At 48.2% G+C, this 27712-nt stretch overlaps 1 protein-coding gene across 1 annotated transcript in view; it reads right to left on the bottom strand.

Moving 5' to 3' along the window:
* Nucleotides 1-27712, bottom strand: part of KSR1 (kinase suppressor of ras 1) — a 50063-nt gene that overhangs the window by 8757 nt on the left and 13594 nt on the right. Inside the window, 6 exon segments of the mRNA XM_027660428.1 lie at nt 56-116; nt 1912-1916; nt 2141-2397; nt 2399-2565; nt 3500-3647; nt 11570-11710. Of these exon segments, the coding sequence (XP_027516229.1) occupies nt 56-116; nt 1912-1916; nt 2141-2397; nt 2399-2565; nt 3500-3647; nt 11570-11710 (779 nt within the window).

The following is a 27712-nucleotide window of genomic DNA, read 5'->3' as shown; positions in this document are numbered from 1 at the left end:
CCCTGTGTCCCCTGGGCTGTCCCTGTGTCCCCTGGGCTGTCCCTGTGCTGCTCACCTGTGTGTCACTGCCAGGCCAAAGTCTCTTCGTACCGTCTGAGGGGATCCCTGGGAGAGCTCTGGTGGGGAACAAAAGGAGGGTTTAGGGAAGCATTGCCCACACCTGCTCACCAGTGTGGACAGAAAGCAAATGGTCACTGCCACAGTCAACCCCAGTAGCCCAGAGTGGCAGCACCACAGCCCAGGCTGTTGCTGCAGAGCTGCTGCAGCTCCTGCCCTTGCACTGGTTTCCATTGATTTGATAAATCGTGATGGTTTAGGGATTACAGAAGTCCATCTGATCAGGTCTAAGCCATTCTTAAAGTGGAAAGTCAGACCTTATTCCTAACTGGTTTACTTCCAATTGGTTTACCACAAATACCATCAGCCAGTTTTCATGCAGTGTCAGCAGATTTCAGAATATTCTTTTTCACTGAAAATTATCTCCATTTTCTAGATAGGGTCAGCATGACCCAGGATAAAAATGTATATGTGAGCTCACTTAGTGAGCTGGTAAGTGCAGAAAGGGAGACCTAGACTTCAAAGGCCAATCCAGCACTCCAGTGGTTAGAGCACATAACTTTCTGAAAACTCTCAAATACTCAGATTCTGGCATATTTCCTGAACTAAATCTATAAAAATATTCCAAATCTGGACTAAACTCAAATCTGCAGGTGTCAGCACAGCCAGGGCTGTTGGTGCTTACACGGAGCCAGTCTCTCACTTGACCCTAGATGGCACCAGATTCTTTTTTATCATTAGTCCAGTGAAGTTTTAAAGGTGTCTGTGGTCTTCAGCCTCTTGGGCTGCAGTGGTTAGCTGCTTTTGCAGGGAATATTGCTGGTCCAGTGTGGCCATCCAAATGCACAACCATCCAATGGATCCCAACACAACTTCAGATGGCTTTTAACATGGAGTAAGATGGATAAACCCTTACTGAAGAGTTCTAATGAATATAAACCAGTTTGGGATTGACTGGGACCTACCAGCCCACAGCAGAGATTTTAACCCAGTCAATATGACTGCATGCAGAGAAGCACCAAAATCCTTCATTTCTGTCTGAATTTATTCTAAAGCTTTTTTCATTTATTGCACAAATTATGTCACTCTCCACAGGGAAATGCTCAGATTGCTGCTGGCATTTTCATTTTATAATCTTCCATTTCTGAAAGTAATTCCTGGGGTTTTTGTTTTAAGGTATATGTGCGGTGCTATAACGTCCTTATTTGGACTTTTATACTTTTTTTAATGCTTTGATGCTTTTGCACCCTTTCCAAGCTGCTCCAATCTCTCTCCATTAGGTTCCAAGGTTGTGTCTGGGACACACACCCCTCAGGGTAGCTGGAACTCCCAATAGCATGGGTATGGCACTGGATAAAAACACAGCCCTGGTCCTGTCAGACATTAACCATGTGAACAGACTCAGTACCAGGGGAATATTGCACATTCCAGCACTTGCTAAAGTTTTCTCAGAAGGCTGCACATAACTGTCTAATTTCATTGCAGAGACACTGGGCAGTGAATATCCAAAGGCACTAAATGGTTAGATATGACATTTCTAGTACCAAAAGGCATCAGTACCAGCTGTCTGAGGTAGAGACAAGCACTTACACCCAAACCCCTCACTTTAACCCTTGAAACATCACTATTCCTTTTCCTTGCTGTTGTCATCTGAAAAAACATCAGGTACAAAAAAGTCAAAGCCCTGCAGTTCTGCAGCAGGCCAAGCTCCTGCTCAGTTAACAGAAGCTCTGGGATAGGAGGGCCTGTGGAGACCCTCCAGAGGCTGCACAGGGATGACCAACAGGGAGCTGACAAGCACAGGTTCTTCTCTCTCAGCAAGGCACTGCAGACACCCCCAGAAGAGTCTCTTACCGAACCTAGAAAGAAAAAGAGATATTTTTTTTTAGCCCCCATATTCCTGTGAACAGGATTCACACTGGGCTAGAACAGGAACTGCTGCCTGCAGCATTTGCTGTTGGGTTTGCAAACAGCCCTGGTTTTGCACAGGTTCCTGAAGCTGCTGCAGTGCCAGCACTGTCCTGCCTACACGTGGCACAGTTTGGTGGGGAGAGCTCCAGCTCCAGTCTGGGAAAGAACTTACTTTATTGGAGGAACTTCATCTATCCTGTTTCCCAGCTGTGATTCGTGGGACTTGCTCCTCGTGAGGGTCGGGAAGTTGGGCAGCAGCTGGAAAACCTTCCGGCAAGGGGGGGGAGGAGTCCGTGGTGGCTTCAGCTTGTGGCGCCGCTTGGCCTGCGGGGTGGCCGGGGGGGTGATGGTGATGCTGTGAGTCCTGGGTGCCAGCCTGCCCTGGCCCGGGGGCACCAGGGGCTCCAGGAGGGTCTCTGTGTACACAGAGGGGCCGAGGCTCTGCAGAGGGTCTGCGGGGGGGGGCCGTGGACACGGAGCCACAGCGGGGCTGGGGGCTGGCCCTGGGCACGGGCAGGGCCGCGGGGTCCGGGCAGGAGCCGCTGTCCCGGCGCACCTCGGGGGGGGTCACCAGCACGTCGTCCTTCAGCTCCCCACCTGAGCAGAGAGCAGAGAGCAGAGTCAGTGCCTGGCCCACGGGGCAGCACCTCCACACCCACACGGGGCTGCCCTGGGCTCTGAGGTGCCCCTGTGTAGGGGGTGCCGTGCCTGTTCCATGGGGATGGAGATCCCACGGCCTTCAGCGAGGCCCAGCCTGGTAAATCTCAGCACAGGGCCTGAGTTTGGCTTCTGGGAGACATATACCTGGATTTTTAAAAGTGCCATTTCTGTCTAAGTGAATGCCATGACTTCTGAGCAATAGCTGGTTTGACACAGTGTGGATGGGAAATATTTGACAGCCTGGGACAAGAAAGATTAGAAAAAAGGAAATATGAAACTGAGCTGTTTGCTGACTTTTCCATTAACTAATCTTTATGACTTGCAAATGAATGAACTGTCATAATACCAACAGGAAACATCACCTTTCAGTGACAGATTGATAATTGCTACAAAGAAAGATGTAATGCATGTTAGTACCAGTCTGCTAGGAGAGGCTCCTGTACAAACAGATTTTACAGAGCCTTTGGAAGTGCCTGGGGAAGGTGACAGGGCTTCTCTCTGAGCTGGCAATATGAGGGGAGGGGATCACCTACACGGAATTTGGTTGTATTTGTTGGGTGAAGTATGTGGACTGACTGATGGAGGACGAACTGGAAAAAGGATATAGTCTATTGAGTAGGAGAGGATATCTCCTCATACATTTATTTCCATTTATTTATTTGACTTCATGTCAAAACCAAATCCAACTCAGGTCTCTAGCTGTGTTTGATCAGTGCACCTTCATGGACATGCAAGAGCTGCAGACTGACAGTGGTTACAGAATATACCACAGACACTGTCTGGAGGGTTTGCAGATTCTCACATGAAAGGGAGCAGGATGGGGCTGGGTTGCCAAGACCCCAATTCCATGTGAGAACAAGACAGTCTGTACCTGATTCTGTCACCTTCCTTAGGCAGCTCAGTGCCCCGTTGAGCCTGGAGCACTCCTCATCTCTGGCACCACACCTCTTCATTGTTTCCTTCACCTTTGACTCATTCATTTCTAGTAGGGCATCCAAGGTCAGCTCCTCTGGTATCCTCTGCAGAAAAACAAGGCATCTTTTTTTACTGTCCATATCTAAATAGGAGTGTCACCTGTTGTTCTGGCATACTTTGAATAGTGCCCTGTCTCACTGCCTGGTCTGACTCATGATTTACTCAGTTTGGTAGTGCCCCTCTCTTAACAGTGGCCAACAGCTGCTCCCTGCCCCCTGCCCCATGTGTGAGTGTGCTCTGCAGCACTGGGACTGGGCACTGGCTGGTATTTAAGTTAGGTTTAGAGGTGATTGAAATATTCTTCTCCCCTACTGGAAAGCTTTCACTCAGTACTTTTGCAAAGCTACCAATGAAACAACTTTTTCCTTAAAAATAGCAGTCAGAAACGAAACAGGCCTAAAACCTGAAAAAACATCAGATAAAAATGTTTGGCTTTTTAGTAGTGAAGTGAAAAGCAGAAACAGTGAGGAAAATTACTTCTTTTCTTGAACACAAAAGAAATGTTTTGACAGAGATAGCGACCTCCTCCTCCTCATGCATTTTTCCTCCATCAGAGAACCAGCCTTACCCGTATCCTGCCTGGAGAGATATTTGTGCAGAACTCCTACTACGCCTTAATACACCAAACCCCCACAGAGATAAGGTTCAGATCAGGCAGACACAAAAGATACAAGAGCCTGGAAAGCACAAAACGATCAGGTATTTCCTGACACAGAACTGAGCTGTGTCTCTCTCTCTTCCCCCATTCAAATGTTTCCAGTGTAAGTCTGCAGCAATTGTGGTCAATAAACAAAACCAGGATATTTAGCCCAGATACCCAGGAATTTCCCTGAAAGTTCTGCCTAAACAAACCTCCCTGTTGCCTACTCTCACAATGAGATCACAAATTTCACAATATTTGGCCTCTTTCCTAAAGCTTCAGCTCCTGGAATCAAGCTATATAAAAGGGTTTGAACTTTTATCTGAAGAGGAAAACTCGAAACTGTGTCTCAGTGCCTGGAGAAACAGAACACTGGAAATCCTCTAGTCCTTAAACCTCACTTCTGACTCCAAAGCAAATGTGAATGTGCTGAATGTCCTTTAACAATTGCATCTTTCTTAATCCAGACTTGTGCTTCTGAGAGCTGACGCAGGACTTTGAGCTGTGACAGTGCTGAACAGCCCCAGCCTTGGGAGCTTTGTAGGTGGTAACACAGAGAGTAATCACGGAGTTTCCTTTTTTAGTAACTGTGGCATGGAGCAAAGAAAAAGAGTAAATTAAGTCTAAGAAACACATCCTGCATCTTCTGTCACATGCCCTGAGCCGGATGAAACACAAACCAGAGCTGACTCAAGGAGAGCCCAGGAATTTAAATGAGCAGCAAGCACAAAGCAGGGCCAGAGCAGAGCCAGAGTTCAATGAAGTTTGGATCGATTTTTTTCCATAATTAATCTTTGCAGAATAAAAAAAGCACAGACATCCCAGTTGATGCTGGGTATTATTACTCATTTTTCTGCACACCTGCAGCATCACGATGCAGGAGTAAGACTGCCCCCAAAAAGCCTATTCCTGAATGATTTCCACTTGGATAAAATACAGGAAGCTCAAAAACTCCAGTAAAAACACAGTGCAAAATCTATCTCCTGGGAACCTGCTCTGATATCACACTCCAAAGGACAACATCCCAGGGGTCTGGATGCTCAGAGTTGCACCTGGGATGGGTTTGCACAGCTCCAACACTGCAGCACGAAGGCAGCACAGGTTTGCCCACACAGAGCCCAGAGTTTAATTTTATAAAGACAGAATAGCAAGTTGTAGGAAAGTATAAAGTACAGAAAAGGAGATTATATTTAAACAATCCCAGTGACCTTGAGCTGGGAGAGCTCAGACTTTCTGAACCTGCTGCCAGCCCCCATGACACGCGACAAAAGAAATAAGCCTTCACCGAGGGGGAGGGAGGGGCAGTAAGAGGCTTTCTTTAAACAGCCACTCATGTGCTGCACATATGTAGTGGCTTAATATAAAACTGGCCAACCTGATCCCTGTAAGATTGGCCTGCAATGCTTTAGCTCTGTGCTAGCCCCCAGCCAGTGTGACAAGAGGAGGGTCACTAGTTCAGGGGGGCTCTGGGAACAGGTTCTGCTGCTGCCTTGGCTCAGCTGTTGTGCCGGGGGGAGAGTGGCCCCTGTGAAGGGCCCTGACAGGGTCCATTGCAGAGGGGCACGTGGTGGGCCCCAACCCCTCAGTGCAATTCTGGGTCCTTGCACAGGGGTTACCCCCAGCACTGAGGGTGAGAAATGTGGGTCCATCTGACCTCTCTTTACCCTTCACTACCCTTTACTGCTTCTTCAGTGGGTGTTGAGGCTTCTCAAAAAAAAGCTTTAAAAATGCAGGTTAAAGGCTTGGGCACACCTTGCCTTGACAGAGGAAGCTGCAAAATATTCAGATAGTACTCTAATAATGTCAGATTTAATTAGGAGAGAAAGAGTAGGAGAAGACAGAACCTGCTTTTAATCTCCAGCACCTCAGTAAATCTAAAGCCTTACCACGGTAAGGCTTCTGCTCAGCAGAAGTGATGCTAAAAAGCCCAAACCAGGAAATCACTCCTCTCTACAAGAGGTAAAAGGACTTTCCTATAAAGCCCTCCCACTTATCAGACACAGACTGCACTTAATGGGACACGTTTGAAGAGAGCAAAGTGAGTACCACTGCATCCAAGGAGCCATCCAAGGGTTAGTCTCAATTAGTCTGGGTGAAGAGTTCACACAAGTCTTTAATCTTGTCTGGTGTCCAACTTAAATCCCTGAAACATGGCAAAAATGCTGGTATCTAACACAGTGGAGGGGTTATTTTTGGTAAAGATTCCACCCTGCAGATAAGCCTATGGAGCTAATGCTGCTGCTGCACTCTGCAAAATCAGCCTGACCTGCTCCTCGACCCAGTAGCCACAGCTCTTCCTGTAAAGCTGGACAGTTGTCAAGGCCCCAAATGCCTCCTCTCAAATCAATACATTCCCTCTCCAATCATCCTCCTGTGAAGCAGCAGATGCTGGAAGAGAAAGCCCATTACATAAGGTGCTTAAATTCCCACTGATAGCTCTAAGCAAAGCATGTAAAGATGCTCCTAAGAACATCTTGTGCCTGCTAGTTGTTATTTTGCTCTGGTTTTCTGGTGCCTGGGGAAGAAGGTACTGAAAAATTGTTGCATTATTAAATTCCTGGAGATTTTATGGGCATTCTGGAAAGCCTCTCACATGAAATTTCCAGCCTGCATTAAGCTGTGAGCAAAACCAGGCTACAGTTTCACCTGACATCACCCTCCTCGCTGGCTCCCCTCGCAGCAGGCGGGGGAGAGGAGCTGCCAGGCTCGGGGCATTCCCTTCCCCTGGCTCTCTGGGACAGGACTGCTGCTGTCACTACTTCTGTGGAAGGCAGAGGTAGCAGTTGCAGACCCCGAGGGAGAGCAGGAGCCTGGGGCCGACCTCAGGCCATGAATGATTCACCCTGAACAAGGCTGCCAGGGGCACCTGCACCCTTGGCAGGGGAAGGGAACCCTTGCAGTGGGAGAGAATATTTTCCAAGAGCTGTTTACACTGGGGAGGGACCTTCAGCTGGAACACAGAGATGGAGTTATAGCTCAAGGAAGCCTGCAGGACAGAGTTAATCTGCATATACACAATTAGCACATCCAGGATCTCTGCTATCTGGTGGTCCAGTCAGAGCTCCTGCTGCCAGACCCATGGAAATCCCCAGCAAAGAGCCACAGTCCTTGTGGCCTGTTCATGCAGATATGCTGACAGACAGAGATGGGAGGATACAGCTGTGGAAACCTGATAGGCTTAGGCAGATCTGCCTCTTCTATCCCCATCCAAAGCAAGGATGCACACACAGAAAACCGTCAGCACTGCTCTGACAACTGATCTGCTTCAAGCTGGACCACACTCCATGCAAACAGCACCCTCTGCCCTGGGCTCGTGGTACCAACCCCTGGCCAGTGGCTCATCCTCTGCAGATTTTCCCAGGGGCAGCAGGAGACTCTGGGTAGACAATTCCTGCTCAAGGCATGAGCCCTTCCTGCTCTGCTCCCCCTGTGCCCAGCGTGCCCCTGCCTTGCTCAGCTCTGCTCTGACAAGCAGGACTTTGCCATAAATGAGGAAGGAGATGGGCTTCACAGGCTGGCAGGAGGTCCCACAGGAAGGTACATACACTGGGAGTCAAATACATCCCCCAGGTGGAAGGAACAGCCATAAAGCAGCCACAGCCACAGCACTGCTGCCTCTGCTCCCACAGCCCCCTGGGTGCACAGCCCCGCTGCTGCACAGCAGCTCCTGGTCAGGATGTGCCTTCCCCGTGCATGGCAGTCACCCACTCTAAAAACAGCCTTCCAGGCTTGACTGACACCCACCCCTGCTCCTCGGCCGGCCCAGACATGCTTCTCAAGATGATGAGGAGATGACTCTGTTCTTAAGTTACTTTTTAAGACAGTGACAAGTTACATGTGGGAACAAATATAAGTTTTGTTTCTGGGAAGCACAAGAGAGAGGATTGCTTTCTGTGCTGAAGAAAATAAGCCAAGAGATATTTTTTTTAATCTCCTCTTTTGGTAGACATGTCCCAAGCCCAGAACCCAGTAAACAGCTCTGCAAGAGACTTCTTCCATCAGCTTAAGAGTGGGGACTGTGCTCTGTTCTCATCCTCCTTCCCTCCTGCTCCCCCCTCAATTCCCAACTCCAGCTCCCAAGGGGAACAGGACAATCCAGATCAGTGTATTTTTGTAGGACCATTTTCAGAGCAACTTTTATCCCCCTGAGACCACTATATAGCGTAAACATACCTTCTGTCTGTAAGGTTCCTTGTCCTGTCTTTTCTAGATCTCAGTTTAAGTACCTCCTTGCCTGGTTTCAATCCACCATATTTAACCATTTTCAGTATTAAACCACACATACACAGTGCTAATCAATCTCTAGAACTCCTAGCCAAAAACAAGGACTCCAGCATTTCCTAAAAAAAAAAAAAAAAAATCCCTAAAAAGCAAGTTAGAGTACAGTGTAAGCCCAGCTCCAAAGCAGAGCCTGCTCCACACCAGCCACCATTTGCTGTGATAAAAATCTGTCTGGAAACCGATTAGAGGAACAAGAACAAAGCAACAGGAACAGCACAGGCTGGGGTGGGGGTTCACAGTTTCTTACCCCTCAGAACTATGTTCACAGAGAGCAAACAGGACCCCAGAGCCCAGGCTGGTGTTCCCCACGTACCTGCAGGGCCGCCGGGCCGGCGCAGCCCAGCCCTCGCACCGCGCGCAGCGTCACCGGCTCGCTGCTGTCCCTGCCCACGGCAGCTTTAGCTCTTGCCCAACGCCATAAACAGTGCATTGTTAGCGCTGTAATCTCTTCCAGAACTAAAGGGTTTTACAAGCAGTCATTATTCTTGTTTTAAATATAGGTTTTCAAAGAAATAAAGGAGCCCAACAATTAGAATTGCCAGAGCTTCGGAGCGTTGGAGCTTCGCAGTGTCTAGAGCAAGTCACTGGGCAAAAATAGTCTTCACTCTGGAGTGGAGGAGTCAGCAGATATTCTAAATTGGAGCTGGTGCTCTATTTCTGACAGGAGAGCCTGGGAGCTTCTGTGCTTCCCTGCATGGCAGCTTTATTTGGGAGAGGACTGGGGGGGGGCACGGGGAGGGGAGGGGAGAGAGAGAAACAGAGCATTGTTTCTCTCACCACTGAGCCAAAGAACTCTTGCAATTAGGCTGCTTTTCAAAGGTGTTATGTCACAGATTAGCACAATCTTCAAAATACTCCTTCCAGCAACACCAGAAATGCAAAGGGAATCAGAACCCTTTAAAAAAGCAAAAAACCCATGAACTCAGGCCTTTCTCCTGATCTGTCCCTGACAAACAGGGTGCCCAGAGAGCCCCCCACCTGCACCTCCCCCTGTGCTGTGCCTGTGCTCTGGTCAGCTCTCAGGGCAGCCCCGGGTGCAGCTATTCGGAGACTCTACAGGTACTTGGCAACTCCTCCAACTAATTGCAGAGCCTAAAAGGCCCAAGAAGAGAGGGCTGTGTGCCTACATGAATACACTATGACAACACTTGTGGGGTTTTCCTTCCCTCTGTAGCACTTTTTGGAAGCCTTAAGAAGGAAACCCAGTATGGCTATTTCCATTTTACAGAGAGCTGAGAGTACCTGAGAGCTGGGAAGCTGTTCCCAGTGTCCCTTGTACACAGAACCAGGCAGGGACTCGAGGGTCTCCATTTTCACTGGGTGAGCTGCTCAGCCACCTCTGTAAAGGCTCCCCCACCACCTCTCCCCCCCCAGTCCTGTCACAGGCTGTGTGCACAAAGCAGGAGACCATTCTAAAGGATGTAATAACTAATCTATTAAAGCTCCTGCTGTCTGTGATTTCCATTTTGAAAGCTTTCAGCTGAAATGCAGTTCAACACGCTCTATGAAATCTAAGCAAGAGCAGGGATGATCCCTGTGACATTCCTGAAAGGTAGCTCATCCCAGACAGCTCCTTGCACTGTGCTGATGTCAAACACCAACAGTGCTGCATTGCTATTTTCTGGGCAGTGCAGTAACAGGACCAAAAAAAAGCACTGCAAGAACAGAGCACTTAGTTTATTAGCCCAGCTATTTCCACTTCACCCAGCTCACAGCCTGTCCCACATGGCTACTCATTTTAATGACCCATCGGGTGCTGCAGTTCTCTTGTCCAGCTAATACAGGTGCTACAGAAGCTGTTTACAGCTGCTTGAAATGGATGCAGAACTCTTAAAAACTAACCATACATCTGGAATCCCAGAAGAATTTCAGTGCTTTGTACAAAAGGAAGAGTTCCCTACACTGGGCACTGCCTGGGAGGGGGCAGCAAGAGAGCACGAATCAAAATAAGAAAGAGCTGGAGAATTCCTCCGGCCTTAGACCAAACCCAAATTTGTTCACCCCTTTTAGTGACCACACACACTGAAGGGCAGTCCCAACCCTCTCTGCTCCCTGAACTAGCAGGATGGAGCAGATTTGAACTGTCCACCTCCCTCCCCCCTTCTCTTCACCTCCTCCCTGCCCCCAGTTCTGCAAGCACCACAAAGGATTTATAAAAGAGCTACAAAGACATTCTTTTAGGCTCAGGCAGTTCCAGTAACCTTAGAAACAACACTAGCTGGGAGCCTGGCAGCTTGGCCACGGCACAGGCTGCTTTTATCCTCTCCTTGTCACTGCTGCACCTTCAGCTGTGCCACCCAAAACCTCGCTGGGCTGGAAGGCAATACCAGCATCACATTCAAAATGAACAGTAGGAAATTAAAGGAACAACTCGGTCCTGAACTCATCCTGTTTCACCAGAGACCACTTAGTTACATCAGGACCAAGCTGGAATAACTCCCATGGAAATCTGTGGAATTTTTCACTTGGGCAGATTCCTGCTGAAGTCAAACAAAATTTTTGGTTAAAGATCAAAGGAAGCTGAATGAGAACACTGTGACCCGGCCTACAGAGGCAAAAACGGGAAAAAGAATGGAAAAAACCTTTTCTGCCTTGTTTAGCTGTGAGTGGACTGAGCTCTGTGTGTGTAATTGTAATGTTGGTTCTGTTTTGGCTAATGTGACACAGAACATAGTGTAGTGGCAGTGTACTGTTATTATCTAAAAGGTAGCAAGTGATTAAGTGGTGCAGTTGTTCTCAGACCCAGGAGAGGAGGCCCTGGTGGTGCAGGACTTTGGTCTCACCCTGAGCAGCAGGTGTGAGTGTTGCTTTCAAGGCTGGTGTGAGGAGATGCCCAGGAACTCTGGGAGGAGGACAATGGGAAGGGAGGGTTTCAGCACTGCTCTGGGAGAGAGGAAGCTCCCTTCCCACCACAGGTCCCCCTCTGTACCCACACCCTCCCACCTTGCCTGAAAGTTCAGGAACTAACTTAAACCCAGCAGGCAGCTGGGAACGTTCTGAAGAGCCAGGAGGGTTCTGTGCTGAGGGCTGCCTTCCCCTCCTTACCTGCACAACCTCTTTCCTCACGTTGACGATGTCCAGCCAGTCGTGGAAGCGGGGGTAGCTGTTGAGCTCGGCCGTCCTGTCGCTCAGGGGCACGCTCAGCTTGCACTGCCGCTGCCGGTGGATGTAGTCGATGAGCTTCACCTGTGGGGACAACACAGCCCAGCCTCAGTCCCTGGGACACTGTCACCTCCCAGGCAGGGCTGGTGCAAAGGGCTGCTGGTGTGTGAGCAGGGCTCCTTCAGGACAGAACAGTGACATACTCCTCTGAGCACTCAGGGGAATCCATCCAGTGCATCTCCCTCACTCCGAGTAGCTCTGCTCTCCAACATTCCAGCACAAGGCAGGACCCTGCAGGGCCCATCCCTGCAAGACTCTGCTCTAAACCCCCATCAACAACAGTGCTGAGCAGAGCCTGAGTGTCTCACCAAAACACACAAGGGATCCAAACCGTTTGAAACAATGAATTACATTCATTTGAAGGCACTGCACATGTCCACACAACCTCTCTGGGGATGCTGTGGGCAGCACAACCTGCAGCACCATCTGCCTGCTCATCCCTTGGTCCTGCGTGTTTGTTAAATTCTCTTACATCTGGTCTTCATTTGGTCTAGAAGATCAGTGAGCCAGGAATAGCCAAAGTACCCAAAGACTCTGAAGCTGTTATCTGATGGGCATTTCTACTAAAAAATCAACATTAAAAGCAGTTAAGTTAAAAGAACAAAAATTGAGGCAGTTGGACTAGCTGATTGCTGTACATCTTCTATTCTATTCTAAAGTTTTATTCCGAAGCTTTTATCACCTGACCATCTCGTGGCAAATGCACTGCACAGAATTCTTCACTTTGGGCATAGAAGAATAAGACAGCAAGAAGGAATATTATTTGTGTCTGATGTTTGCTCATCAGAAAGCAAATACTCTCCAAAGATTGCTCAGTGTCACACATTCCCATGGGGCAGGCTTAAGCTTCAAAACCTTCCTAACAAAACAATGCCTTAAAGCAAGTTAGTTGATCCGTGATTTATAAACCAAAACATGGTCTTAGTCAACAAATTTTACCATTTGGGACAAGAATGTAAAGAAAAAAACAAACATGGATTCTTTGGCCATTATAATGTCTCTCCTCTTAGGGTTCAAGTGCTTTCCTATGAAGCTAGCTGAGGGTTTGTGTTATGAGCAATCCAACCCTTACACCTTATCAGGTGTAACAAGTTTGTCTCTGCCCACACGCTGAACTCTGACAGCAGTGCTGTGCAGTTTGAGATTTATCAAAACGTGTGTGAATCCCAAAGTGATCCAAAGTCTCCCTGCCATGCCCACAGCGAGGCACAGCAGCACCATTCCCAGGAGAGGCAGCTGTGCAATACAGGACTGCTGCCTAGAAACTCAGCCATCCCTCCTCATCCACACTGACCAGCCTGCTGACACCAGAGGAACCTTTTCACCACAACTTCCTAACACGGCTTTGGAGCACAAGGCCTACAAGAAATTACCTTGGAAATCCCACTCAATTGTTCTCAGTCTCAGTACCTCTTTTTACATAAAGGAGCTGACAGCACTTCCTTTTTCACCCCCTTGTCTGGTTCCTCTGGCCAGACCCTGGCTGCAGGGCAGGGTGAGCCAAGGCCAGCTGAGCTCCAGGGGACTGGCCCTGGGCTCAGCAGGGCTGTGGGCACCAGGGGCTGCCATGGGCACCAGGAGCTGCCACAGGCACCAGGAGCTGCCACAGGCCCATGCCCTGCAGCAGGCAGAGCCAAGGCAGCCCGTGTGCTGGGTCAGCAGGGTGTGCTGGGGCACATGTGACTGAAACACTGCTGGTACCTGTGCTCCAGACCTGCTCCCAGCTCTCCTCCCTCCACACCTTCAGCTGAACAGGGCCCTGAATTCCCATGGCCCTGGAGGACAGGAGCTTGGTTCCTCAGTCAGCTCAAGAGCGGGGAGGGGGCACACACATGTCACCAGCTGCCTTAGTTGTGACCTTCTGCTTCCTCATTATCACACATCCTTTCCCACAACAGCCTGTCCAGAGAGCTCTCCTGTTCACAGCCGTGTTGGAAAGGGGCTTGGAGATGCTGTTCCAAGTATTTTCCTGCTAAGAGCTTGGTTTAAATTTTCTTTCTTGGTGTGCTTTTTGTACTCTGCACCTGCCTGGCACAGCTGGGGTAACCCCCACATCAGGGAGCTGGAATTAGTCTCCCACAGCTAAAGCAATTGTTCCACAGTTTAGACTGAACACTGTCATGGATCCTGACTGTGATGTTTGTCTATCTGTCCTAAAATTCCATTTTACCAGGAGAAACCTACATTCTCAATGTTGGGGTTTTGTTACACTCAGGATACTTGACTCTGTTTTTAGTGCCTCCAAATGTATCATGTTTGCATCCTGACTTTTTCCCTCAGAAGACAGGGAGGAAGAGATTAGAATGAGAAAAAGGGACTTGGCTGCAGGTAAAGACAGGGACAGGAGAGTCAAAGCCCTGATGAGAGAAGTCCCTTGCTCTCAGGGAAGAGGGTCTTTGCAACCCAGTGGCTGCAGTGAGGTTAACCAAAAACATGGATTGGGAATAGTGGTGATAGGAGCAAGGAAGAACTGGTATGAGTGGATGGGCAAGGGCCCCTCAGGAAAGACAGAGGCTGCAGGAAGTTTGAGGCCTTCTCTTCTCAACAGCCCCCAGCGTGCCAGAAATCAGTCTCCACAAACGAAACCCAGCTTCCCAACTGTGCAATAGCTATGTCATGGAATAGAGAAGGAAGACAAGAATCACCCAAGCCTTCTATTTTCCCAGAGGCCACTTGAAGGAAGGGTCAATGCCAATATGTATTTCGATACACAAGCTGCAACCCCAACATCCCGCCGAAGGCAAACAGCTCCCGTGTGTCTGTGAGCCATGGCACGTGGGATTCCCAGGGCACTGTGCTGTGCTGTGCTGCTGCCCCTGGGCCACCTCACCCTCCCCATTCCCGGGCACACCTCAGGGCCATGGAGCACCTTGGGACAGAAGCAAGTGATTTTGGAACTGGCACAGCCTGTGTAAAGCAGCAGCTCGGCTCTGCAGTCTGACTGTAACCTGTTATTTTAGTGTAGGATCTCCCATCAGGCAAGGTTTATTTTTCCTGGAAGAAGGGTTGGGAGCTAGAGATTCACACTTAGTTATATGGAACACTAATTATAAGCAAATGCCCTAAAAGCAGCACATGATCCAGTACAAAGCAGGGAACTGCAAGCACAGAAGGTGTCGGAATCTGTTCCAAGAAGCACGGTGGAAGGCAGGAGGGATTAATGAAAAATCACAAATTAGGTAAAGAAATGATCCAGAAATATATGCCCCACATTGTCCTATTCCAGTGAGCAGTGTCTGAGGACAGCATGCTGCTTTGAGGCAGGTCACTGCTGAGGGACAGTCACTACTCCTGCATTCCCCACTACCAGTTCTCCCCACCAACTTCAGTGTAACACCAGAAGCATCACATGTCACAGAGCTGGGCTGCACTCCTGGCTCTGCCACTGACCTGCTGCTGGACCAGAGGCACATGAACCAATCTCTCCCTCCCTCCCTGCAGCAGCTCTGCCCATCCCACAGGACCTCCCTGGAGCAGCTATTTTCATACTGCTTAAAAAAATACAGGTTCCTTTCACTTCCCGAGTCTCATCCATGGCCCCAACTCCTAAAGGACACTGCTGGAAGGGACTCTATGCAGCACAGATTTCAATGTCAAACTTTTCTTCTCTGTTGGGATGTAACAAAACAATAATTCTCCAAAATGGACAAGCAGTCTGACAGCACAGATCTTAGTGTCTTAGATGGCCAAGGCTGGTTTTCCCAGGATAACTCCCTTGCATTTACTCCTCAAGTCCAAATTTGTTTTCCCCTAGTCCTATAAATAGTATATTTGCATTCTCTTCCCACCCTCCATGCACCATGCTTCTCCCCTAGGATGAATTTCATTTTGTTATTTCCTGCCCAGACTTTTAACTAAACTACATGGTTTGGCTTTAATAGCTGAGCTGTTGCAAAACCCTTTTCTGAGAATATAATAAAAATTCTGGGTTCAGTGACGCACATAAAAACCCACAACCAGCACGCAGGTCTCCAGCCACAAACTAGACTGAGAGATAAAGCCAATAGCAGCTACTCACTGCCTGCTTGCTAAATGGCACGTCCTACTCAGCACAAATGGCAAACCCCACACCAGAAGCAGCAATTCTCCAACTGCCTTAAACCCCCAGAGCTGCGAAAGGACAGGAGCTGAGCCAGCACATGGAGCAGCTGGAGCAAAGTGCTGTTCCCAGGGCAGAGCCCTCCTGCTCTGGCTGCTGGCCAGGACACCCAGGCCTCACTTGCTCTGAGAGGTGCACGTGCTGCAAGGTGCTCCTGGATGCATGTTCATCTCCCTACAGCGCTTTTAAAACATCCTTTTTCAGCACACATGGGAATCAGGCCCCAGAAGTTTAGGAGAAAACTGCCACGCTTGTACTTTTTTATTTATTTATACAAAATAAACAGCAGCTCTCTTGAGACACAAGTTTGCCCGTATCCATGACCTCAAGCCAACAGTTGGGACATTCAAACAACGATAAACAAAGAGCAAACACCAGCAAGTTTTTCAGCTGCAGTCCTGCAGCCATGGCACAGGAAAGCAATGGCATCTGTAAAACCAGACCACAGACAGTGCAGAATTCAGGAGATATTGCAAAGGTGAGCTGGAAGAATTCTGTATTCAAACTGCAGCCCAAGTATTTCTGACCTCTAGTTAATTGATCAGAAATCACATTCTAAGTTAACATTTGTCAGACAAAGTTAATTGTTATGGTGCCTTGCCAGAGAAATTACGTTTCATGCATTTGGGGGTCAACCCTCTCCCAGCTTCTTATCGATTTTGTTTTATTCATGTTTAGAAAAGTGGCGTCTTGTTCCAGCAGTCATTAAAAGGCATTAACCCATTGCAGCTTTTGCACTTGGTCAAAACCTAATTAGTCTGAATTCAATGCACTTGATCCAAATAAACAGGGAGAAAGGAGCACAGGCTAGAAGAGTTTGCCTTTTTTGTAGCTTATTCTCAATACTTTTAATCAACATATCTTGAAATACCCTCTAAATGCAGCAAAAATAATTCTTTTCCATTAAAAAAACAAAAAGGGAAAACCAAGGCACAGAATGGAAATTATAAATAAAACAACCTGGGGACAGGCACAGGGACTCTGCTATGCCAAAGTGCCAGCCAAAATTTCTTCAGAATATCAACAGTTGGAGACCAAGTTTGATTCAATCATACATTTCATAACCAAATGCCACGTTTCCACACTTTCACAAAACTTGTAATCTGCTCTCTGAAGCTTGCAACTTTTCTTGTTGACTTGAAACATTTGCAATGTTTAGAAGAGGGGTTTGTCAATACCCAAACCAAACAACTGTCATCATTTAATCAACAAATCCAGCACATGTTCCAAAGCAGATCCTGTTGCCCCTGTCCCACAGGTGAAATCTTGGGGAGCCTGGCAGCACTCGAGCAGACAGTAAATGTGAGCTGACACCAATCCTTCCTGCCCTGCAATCTACTGAGCTGGTGGCTCAGCTTTAAAAGGATCAGATCAATGTATGGCCCAGCTCTTACATGTGGCTAAGAGAAATGCAAATCATCTATCTTGCCTCAGACAGGAATTAATCAGGAAGGAACTGCTCTATTAACCTCCTGCCAAGAAGCAGCCCAGGGGGCAGGGAGCAGCCTCTGAAGCATCACAGCAGCTCCTGCTGCAGCAGGACACTGCACTGGCCAGACTAGCACCACAGAGGGAGGGAGGTTCTGCATTTCTGCCCCCTGAAACAGAAGACAAAACTTCTGAACTCAGAGTTTATCTGCATGGGGCACTGGGGAAAGTCAAATGAGTCATCTGAGGGCATCCACTGAAAGTGGATTCACTTCACACCTTTAGCTGACTCTTATCTATTTTCCCCAGTGCCATTATATACACAAACCCTAAGTCAGACCAAAAAAAAACCTCTTAGGCAACCTGAGCACTGAAGCGAACATAAAAAGGTCAGAATTGGACTTGCCAAATTTGTCTCTGAAGTCATGCTAGGCAACCATGTGAGAAACTGATAAAGATCTCCCCAGCCATTGGGAGAGCAGCAGCATGTGAGTGCACTTGAGGGCACCCTCTCAAAGTCATCGAGTTTAAAGTGAAAAAAGGTGCGGCTGGTTGATCCAGGGATGGGAAAGAACGAGTATTTCAGTTTTATACAGCAAGCTGTGAGCTGGGGCAGAGCCTGGCACCGGGAGAGCTCAGTCAGCCCCTGTGCAGGTGGTCACACGAGGAACCAACCCTCCCTGACCCCCTGGCACAGCCCAGCAGGACAGGGTCAGTGCTGCTCTGCCCCTGTGTGCTGTGTGTAAGTGTAAAGATACCTTACAACAGTGTGGACTGTTCCCTTTCCAGTATGTGAGAACTGAACCAATGCCTGATTTTGACTGTTTTAAACCCAAATCTGCTTGGTGAGATGGATAGAGTGGGTCTGTACCCTTTTCACACAACATGCTCATTTTGCAGTGAATCCAACCCAATCTTTTTCACAGAACATTTTGTTCAACCACACAAAACTATTCCTCCCATCTGTGCTTCCATTAGGAACACTCAGATAAAGCAGGATTCAGCTGGAGAGTCTTACAATCTTACAAACTTCCAAGCAACCTTGAGGTCAGCATGGAATTCAAAAAGCTCTTTCCAAGGCAAGCACAGGGGCTGCACAGGAGCAAAATACAGAACCTAAAGTAAGAAGAACAGATGCAAAACACATTTCATTTCAAGGAATTATTTGTATCCTAAAACAATGAGGTCACTCAGTTTGTCACCCGCATGCCTTTGCCCTCAAAAACAACAGAACAGAGGCTACTAAGGGATGATATTATGACCATGAGCATGACCAAGGTATCAGAGAAATATCTGGTGGCAGACTCATTTGTTTCTTTGAGGCAGTACCTGAGAAAAGGGGCTCAGTTACATGGCGGACACTGACTTGCAGTCTGTAGAATTCACATTGTCTTACTTGAACCCAGCTGACTCATCCAGCAAGAACCATGGCAATGAGCAGGACTTCTGTCCAAAATGTGAGGCCTGGCTTCTGGTTCTAGCTGTGCTAGAACAGTAGCCACAGTATTTCCTTCCTTAGGCCTGTTTCTCTCCAGTGATCACACATGTGCAACCACAGGCTCTGGGCATGGAGTGTCTGCTGTGTGCACCACAGGCACAGCCCCTGGAGCAGGACAGGCTGCAGAACAGTGCCACAAGCACCTCAGTAACACTGACACACTCACAGGACCCCGTGTGGTAGCACCTTGTTAAAAACAAGAAAGAGGAAGAAGGATTAAAAATAATATGCACCAAGTGAAGGAGCAGCTCTAAAAACAGTTCCTGAAAGCCCTTCCAGTGCCCTGCTCTGACCACTGGCTCCGGCAGCAGGGACTGCGACCGAGCTGCTGCCAAGCAGAGGCTGTCAGAGGGATGGCAGGGATGGGAAGAAGCACCTGGCTGGCAGTTCCACCCTGCATCCCCCCTCCCAGCTCAGGGTGTGGGGCAGTGTCGGTGCCAGCCCCGCTCGCAGCTTCCGCCCAAGAGCGGCTCCTGCAGAGCCCCGGCTGCTGCCGAGGGACCTGCTCTGCTCAGAGCAGGAAAGGAAATAGTTTCTCAATGCATTGCTAAACAAACCCTGCACACAGCACCCAGCACAAGCCAGCAGGAAAGTGTACAGGCAAGGTATGCTGGAGGGGGGAAGCCTTGAGAGGAATTAGAAAATACAAGCACAGAGAGCTGGAGGGGTAGGGAGGGATGGAAAACCAGATGGATGGATTTTCCTTTGAACTCTCAGTCATGCCTGAGGCTGACACAATAGCCACTGCCCAAACACTACAGTATGTTATTTCTGCTTTGTCAGATGATGCAGACAGCATCACTTCTGGGTCACTTGGAGGCCACATACCACTCCTTTTCTCTCCCCTCCTCTCTTTTTCACACTCCCAGTGACTGAGGCTATAAACACTCAGTTGAGGTCTTCCCAGCTAAGAGTGGGAGGATGAAACTGCACAATCAAGTGGTTCCCTGGGCCTGATAACGTGATTCTCTTCAAAGATTTCAGCCTAATGCAGCTACAGGAACAGTCCTCTGCTTAAATATCAGAGATTTCACATCCACTGAACATTGAAAATGAAAGCCCTCCCCCTTTCTTTACAACCTGAGGACATGCAACTGCAACAGAACGACTGAGAGTGCTCTCTCTGCAAGACCCAGAACTGTACCTGCCACTCGCTGAGCTGCCCTGCTGCTGCCACCTCAGCTCTGCAGCTCTGCCTGCTCTCATCTCACAGCTCTCCAGCACCCAGTGAGCTGCTTCACCTCAGCCATGCTTCGTTAGGCTTAGCTGTATTTCCCTACGGGGCACAGGAACTTCTCTGGCACCAAGCCTATACTGAAGGATATCATGGCTCCAAGCTGACCTACAGACCTATGGAGGTTTCTTATTCCTCATGAAATTCGTGCATGGCCATCAGCAGGCTCACGGATTTACCCTGCTGGGACAAATACTTCTGTCCAAGCACAGCTCACCTCCTGTCCTACTCATTTGACTCCTTCTCCAGAGCTCCTAGACCTGGTGACTATCTGGGAGAGTGTCACCATCAGTCCAGAACCCACAGCTCACGCTTCACAAAGCCCAGTTCAATAGTCTTGGCCCTCAACCAAGGTCTTCAACAACAGTTAACAGGCATCTGTCAGAAAAGGACTAGGAGGAAGCTTCTCTCTTTGGCAAGACATCAGAAAGGTTCTCCTGAGATCCCTTCTAGGATCTACATCGTTTGAGACACTGACCTGCATCACAACAGCACTGACAGAAATCTGGAGAGCCTCAAGAAATCAAAGACTTCCATCTCCCTGCCCCAAGCAAAGATCTGCCCTGAATATATCTTTCTTGACAGTTGGGGAACTGTAGGCTCAGATCCTTCCCATTCCTTGCAGGCTCCTAAGCAGAGCCCTGCAGGCTGGATTCCCAGAGCCCTCAGCAGTGTTAGGAGCTGGCAGAGGGGGATGGTTGTGTGGTCTGAGGGTGGTCTGAGCATGGACAAGGCTCAGTTCCTGGTCAGTCAGAGTGCACCCTGTGCTCAGGGTTAGTTCCTGGTCAGTCAGAGTGCACCCTGTGCTACGAGTCTGTCGGGTGCTCAGATCCCAACACCACCCAGGCTTCTCAAAGCACTGCAGTAAACAATTACCTGTAAAACTCCCTGCTGTAGCCCACACAGCCCTCCAGAGGTGAATGCAGCCCAAAGATAACACTAATACTATGCCTCTCTAACTATAATTATTCAGTATCTTTGCAACCCACTGTATCTCTCCTCTACTACGAAAACAACGACCCACAATCCCCTGTGGGCTTCACAGTGACTGCAGCCAGAAGGCAGCAAGTGACAGGGAGAAGGTTCAGGATCTGGAAAGCACCAGGCCATGCTCTGGGGATGGAAGTTGTGTTACAACTCATGTTTACATCTCTGTAAAATTCAAAACTGAAAGTGCCTTTAGAGAGAATATCCTCCATAATTTTTACGACTGCACTAATCACACAGCTGTAAAAGAACTCTCAGGTATATCTGACTGATGGCAGGGGAGGTGGAAATGAAGACACCACCAATCTGTGCATGTGTAAACTTACAGCCAAATAAAGTAGGAGAGTTTACAGCAGAGAATGTAAAGCCAGACATTTCCTTTGGCAAGGTCAGGAAGGGAATGACTAATTGTAGGTCCCCGTCATATTCCTGCACTTCCCTTTCCTCACTGCAAGCCTCACTCTGCAAGGTCCTGAGCACCCCCAGCTCTCCCAGGCAGGGAGGTCTGAGGGAACACCTTTATGCCTGGCCTGGCCACTCCCTGTCCATTCTGAGGGCACTGAGAGGAGGAACCAAGCTCCTTGTTTACTGCCCACAGTGCTGCCCCTAACACACTGCTCTTCCCCTCGCCTTCCCAACCACCTCCCTTTTGTCTTACACATTTCTATTTCTGTAGCCTCGATAAAATCCATGCACAAACCTTTAGTCTCTTCCATTCCCTCACGTACTGGCTGAGGAATGAGACAGATTAGCTGCTTGTTCTGCAGCACTTGGGCTTATTAGCAGACCAAGGGAAGGAAACAAAACAAACCAAATCAAATCCTCTGCTCGTTTCACTCAATTATTTGAGCACTTCAAGAGTTCCACCTTTCCCTCCTCCCCCTGACACTCAGTTTTGCAGACTGCTGCTGGTCTGGGCTTTGGGGAAGAGGTTTGTACAGAAAAATGTTAATTCTCTGTAGGAGCAGGTTGCAGGTCTTGGAGCTGAAGATGTTCTGCCTCTGCACCCTGGGAATCTTTGCTAAGAAACCTTACTCTGTGAAATGCTCCAAATTATTGGCTTTCTGCTAGAAAGAATGGAGCTATTTTGGCAAGGGCTGGGGTCACATTTCTCTTTTCACAGACACTGCGTGAGAAAGCTGCCATGGCTCACTGCTCACATTTTGTTTTTCCCAAAATCTCTTTGGGGCTCTCTTACTGGTTCACATTTGCCCTTAGCAACCACGTGGGGTTTCTATCGTTTGCTTAAGTACAAATACAGGATTTAGAGTGGAGACACCTGAACTCAGATTCCCACTCCACAGAAGAACATTTTTTCATATGACTCTGAGAGTTTCATCTAAACCATGTTATGCCCACTTAGGAAGTGGAGGAAAATGCAGTTGCCAGCCCAGTAATAGTTGTATGAGAAAAAATACAGAGGGGACTGATAAGCAGCCATAAACTAGCCAGTTCTGCAACAGCTACTTGGCATCATAGAGCAGCCTGGAAAGATTTGAATCAACACTTGAAAAAAGATCACAAATACAAAGATAACAAACTCCAACCTCAGCATTTTCATGCAGATACAATATCCATTACTTTTGTGAATTCCACATAAACTTCACACAGCATATTTGTCTCTGTGCCTGAGCAGAACAGGAGGTGGGGGCTGGGGTTGGATTTTCTTTGGCTTTGTTTGTTTAAGACAAGTTTGTTGTCACCGTTTGCTAAAACAAAGACTTTTCCATGAAAGTGTTTCAGGCAAGTTTCTCATTTTCAAAGCATTCTATGGAACCAAATTAAAGTTCTCAGAACATATTTTTCTAATAAAAACCTACATTTAAAAATACTTCACTTTGCATTAAATGTACAATAGAAGGAAATATGCCAGTTCAAGATTAGAGTTTAAGCATTTTTCTCGTGCATCCAAAAATTATTTTATGCAGAATTTGTGAAAAGTCTGAGCCTGACTTTTCACTCCCTTTGGGCACTGGAAAAAGGCCTTTGGAGCAGAAAAGTTCTCACATTTTCCATCACTTCCACAATTTAGAAAACAATCCCATTTCTGCAAAGCGATTTATACACTTGCTTGCCTTCACTGCACTTCTCTGCTTTACACCTTTCACTGCCCATGCTCTACAGGCTCTTTAGGAAACACTCCAGAATACTCCTTCACCACCCGCTGCATTACATGTGCTTAGTTACATCCCTTTTGTCTTAAAGCATCTCCTCCCATCGTGTGCTGGAGCAAAGCTGAGCAGGCTCTGGGTGCAGCATTTCAGCTCCCCCTGCTCAGAGCAGGAGGGACTCACTGCCCTGAGCCACGGCGACAGAAAGGACACAAAAACATAACTGCCTAGGAGGAAAGAAAAAGCCATTGTAACAGCCTGTGTGCTACTCTGTCATGGAAATCCTCCCCTCCTAAGGAGCAGGGGGAACACAAAGGGATTCTGTGTTGTATTTCTCTGCCTGTGAACAGTTCTGAGTGCTGGACACGAATTCATGCCATAAGAGCTGAGATTTTTCACTGCAGCCAAGCAGCTCTTCATCATTCTGCAAAGATCACTCATGGTTTTGTCATTTACAGTACTTCATCTTGATCTCTCCAAAAGGCACATGGATACATTAAGCATTACTGAAACCCCTGAATTCCAAAGGATGCAATGCCACACCTGCCACTGAGACTCTACTACACCTCCTGCCAGGTGTGATACAAAACACTCCTCCAGAGCAGCACAGTGAAGGCCTATAAATGGTGAAGGGACCCAGCAGTGCTGCAGAGAGCTGCTTACCTGTCTCACAGGCACAAAGTCAGTGCCACACCATATCTGGCTTGTTTGAAAAGAGAGCACATCACCTCTCCTTCCACAGCTCAGCTGTCTGAGGATTCACACAGATACAAAACTTAAATCTGCTCAGCCATCCCAGGACAAGTGAACAAAATTCCCTACGTGTCAGGAGTTCTGCTTCAGAATCTGCTTCTGAGTCCAAAATGTCTTAAACAAAAAACTTTCTCCCTCCATCCTTCCTTCAGTCTTATTTCTCTTTTTTGTTTTGGCAAAGGGAACTTATAAATTCAACTAGATTGTTTACAGTATAATCTTGAACGTGCAAATAATTAGCAGCAGATTACTATTAGCTTTCCAGCCGTGATCTGAGTCCAAGAACACTAAAATGATCCGAAACTTCCAGATGCCCTGATTTCCCAGAATGCTGGATTAGGTGCTGCCTGTGCCCCCCCAGCAGAGCTGACATCAGAGCCCTGTGCTCAGTCAGGTCACACAGGCAGGAGTTGGGAGCTCCACACCAGCACTGTGGCTGCCCAGGCTGCTCCTCAGCTCCCGGTGTTCCATGTCCTGGTGCCCATTGCCAGGGCCTGCCATCAAAAACCCTGCATGTCCAGTCTTGCCCCTACAGCACTGCCACTGCCAATCATCTTCTGATTGAGAAAAGAAAGGGGAGAGGACTGAGCACAGTCACCCAAAAATAGGAAGCTGTAGCATTACTCACTACCTTGAGGACTTGCCTGCCCCTCCTTTTTGATTACTCAGCAGATTCTCTCCAATCAGTCCCTCAGTTCCTAGGTGCACCTGCCAAACCCCAATTCCTCAGGATGCACATCCACCCACAGAATTCAGCAGGGCCCTTCCCACCCCCCCTCCTCCAGGGAGGAGGAACATGGCATTTGGAGTGAGCCTCACTGCTTCAGCCTGGAACAGCATCAGGCCCAGCAGAGCGTGGCTCACAACCACCTGCTCATTCCTCTGGCACTGAAATCTGTAAGGGTGGGATTCCCAAAAATTCTGCAACTGAGTTGCTTTTGAGGTCGGCTGCAATAAAAAAGGGCAAATCTACCATTTTCCATGAAGGAAAATGCTATTTCTAACAAAGCCAGAGTTCTTAAAAATTCCAGTTTGCCCCACACACTACAGTTCCCAGTGCCAGGGCTCTGTGTTCTGCTCCAGGGATGAGACTCAGGAAGTGGAGTTTGCTTCAAGTATTAATGGAGGGGGGCTTCTGTGTTGTGGGGTTTTTTTTTTTGCTTCTTGCAGTGAAAGGGAGGAGGGACATGGCTGAAAAAAACCACACATTTAAAAAAAAAAAATATGTCAACTATAGGAAATTGCTTAACTGGAATGTGGCAACTTGCCACATTCTCTCTTTTAAAACAGCAAAACAGCTTTATTTTAACAAGCTGCTATGAGATTGCATTTTGGGATTGTCAGGAAGAACAAAATACACTGAAACCCACTCTGTTCAAAACGCTTTGAACCTGTAAAGCAAGCTTCCTTAGTTCAGATTTCAAGAGGAAAAAAGAAAAGCTTTGGTATGTTCTGCCATGCAGGCGGATCAGAAATTTGCAGTTTGCTCATCAGTTTTGGGGAATGCTCCCAGAGTGCTGTGCACAGGCACTGAGGCACGAAATATAGGACTGAAAAATCTGTGCATGTAACTGAGATTCAGCTGCCAGGTAAAGCAGGTCCCCCACAGCTCAGCTCTATGAGAGACTCCTGGAGCAGTTAAAAAGTAAAACAAAGTCAGTGGACTGTGGGAGTTTGCTTTATCTTCCCTCCAGGCTGGGGATGCCATTTGTCAGTGGGAATCAGAGAGTTTGGTTCCCTGGTCAGCTCTCCTTCCTTCTCAGCACACAGACACATAAACCCACCCAGCACTGCTCCAGTGCCCCCCTCTCTGCAGTGCCATGTCCTGGGCTTAGCCTGCCTGCTCTCACAAATCAGGAGCATCCCAATCTCAGGCAAACCTCTGGGCAGTGTCCCTGACTTCCAAGTGCAAGCAAAGGCAAGGGAGCAGAGAGCCCAGGAGGTCTCAGATGTGCCTCCCATCAGGAGTTTATTCCCAGTATTCCCAAACCAGCTCTCATGCAACACCATGAGTAATCACATCACCCAGTTAGGGTATAGGACAATCAACACAGCATTCTGAATTTATCCAGTTATTCCTGAGGTATCCTCAGCTTAAGTGTCCCTTCTCCAAGCCCTCCTGATTTCCTAGTGTACAAGTACCCCCACTCCTCCTGTATCCCTTCACTGACTGCAGAAGGCTAAAGATTCCTGAGGTTGAACAGGAATTGAGAAATTCCCTGCTATGCAGTTAGGAACAAGGGAGTGCAGCACTCTGGATAGCCACTGCACTTCCCTGCAGTGGATTACAGGTAGAAAATCCTCTCTGAAAGCCCAGGACCATCCCACTGGTGGAGTCAGTGTTACTGCAATGAGAATGAAGGAGTCTGGAGAAGTTTGGGTTAAACATGGGATGTGGGGAAAGGCTGTGAAGCAGAAGATGGTGTTGCAGAAAGGTTTTATTTATGGCTTTTTTCTGATTTTGTTTTGAAGTTATGAGGTGAGCTCTGGGTTTTACTCTGCTATAAAACTGCTGTTGAGTTGCTGGGTGTCTTTGACTGTGAGTTAAATGAGGTTTTGTACTGGACTGGTTCTTCCTTCCTACTCCCCTGCTACTCTGCAGGGCCAAGGGCTGAGAGAGTGAGGCAACAGGAAGAGCAGGAGTGGAGGAGTCACCTCTGCAGAGACAAAGCAGGATGTGACCTCTTGTTCCCTAAAGGCGGCACAAATGGTCACATCATGATATCCAAGCTGGTGTCTCCAGGAAAGACTATAGTAAGGACCAAAGTGAAGCTGTTCATCTTGGGTTATAAACTAAATTTAATTACATCAGTGGTGCTCTGTAGGAGGAACTTAATAATTAACTGCAAGGAAGTCAAATTTGTGACTATTCTGACGGATTCTTACTAAACTAAACTCAAACACTCTAGTACTTGATGGAGCTTCAATTCTACTAAACCTTGATCTTACAAAGTGTTGGTGCTGCTCCTACCTGAAAGCATCCAGCTCCTGCAGCCTTGGTGCTCTGCTCACACAGGACAATGTGGAAACCTGTGTGACCTGTTTGTCCAGCTCAGAGGTTCCCCTTCCCCACTGGCTGTGCTGCCCTACTAAACTCTGCATTTAACAGCCTCTGACACGAGTTTGACCCATGAGCTGCCTGAGCTCAGTGATTACAGCCTGGGACAGGCAATCAGAGCCCATTACAGAGTTAGCCTCATCCCCAAGGACGGGTACCAAGCTGTGCAAAATGTCTCTTCAGCCTCAAATCTTCACAGAAGGCTGTATTAGGATGCAGCAAAGTACAGCTGAGGGAGGCTTTAGTCTCCTCACTCAGTGCTGTGTCTTGGCTCTAGTTCCATACGAACTGTAGGCTCTGCACAAACACCAGAGATGGTACCCCAGCACTACAGGTTCATCCTCTGAGGGTAATGATTGTCCTAGTGCAGCTTCTTCAATCTCCAGGCTAGGAGACCACGCCAACAGCTTCTGAATGTGCCTGCCTTCTGAGCTGTGGCCTTGGGTGATCCTGCCCATGAAGGACTTCTAGACTGTGAGAAAAAAGGCATTGCAGTTAAGATGACTACCTGGGTTAGCAGTGGCTTACATGCCTGAACTCCAGGGTAGTGACACCTGCACATCAGAGCAGGGTTGGGACTGCTCAGGCCATCCCAGGCAGAACAGCCACTCTGTCAGGCCACTGCAGCCTGAGGGCCAGCCCAGCACGGGCATTCTGGCCGTGATTTATGCAGCTCTGCCCTAGCCCAGGGTTCAAACACACACTGAGGCAAAACTAAGAACTCAAAACAGCTCTAGAAAGGGGAGCTTCCACTGCTGGTTGAGAGCTTAGTCCTCCTTGCATGTCTTTTTCTACTGAAACGGACCTTAGTTCAGTGTGGGTGTCTGATGAACAGGTCAGTGTGGGTGTCTGATGAAC

Source organism: Corapipo altera, unplaced genomic scaffold (genome assembly GCF_003945725.1).
Source record: "Corapipo altera isolate COAL_440 unplaced genomic scaffold, ASM394572v1 271, whole genome shotgun sequence".
NCBI lineage: Eukaryota > Metazoa > Chordata > Aves > Passeriformes > Pipridae > Corapipo > Corapipo altera.
The sequence above is the reverse complement of the archived record's forward strand: the minus strand, read 5'-3'. Positions and strand labels throughout refer to the sequence as shown.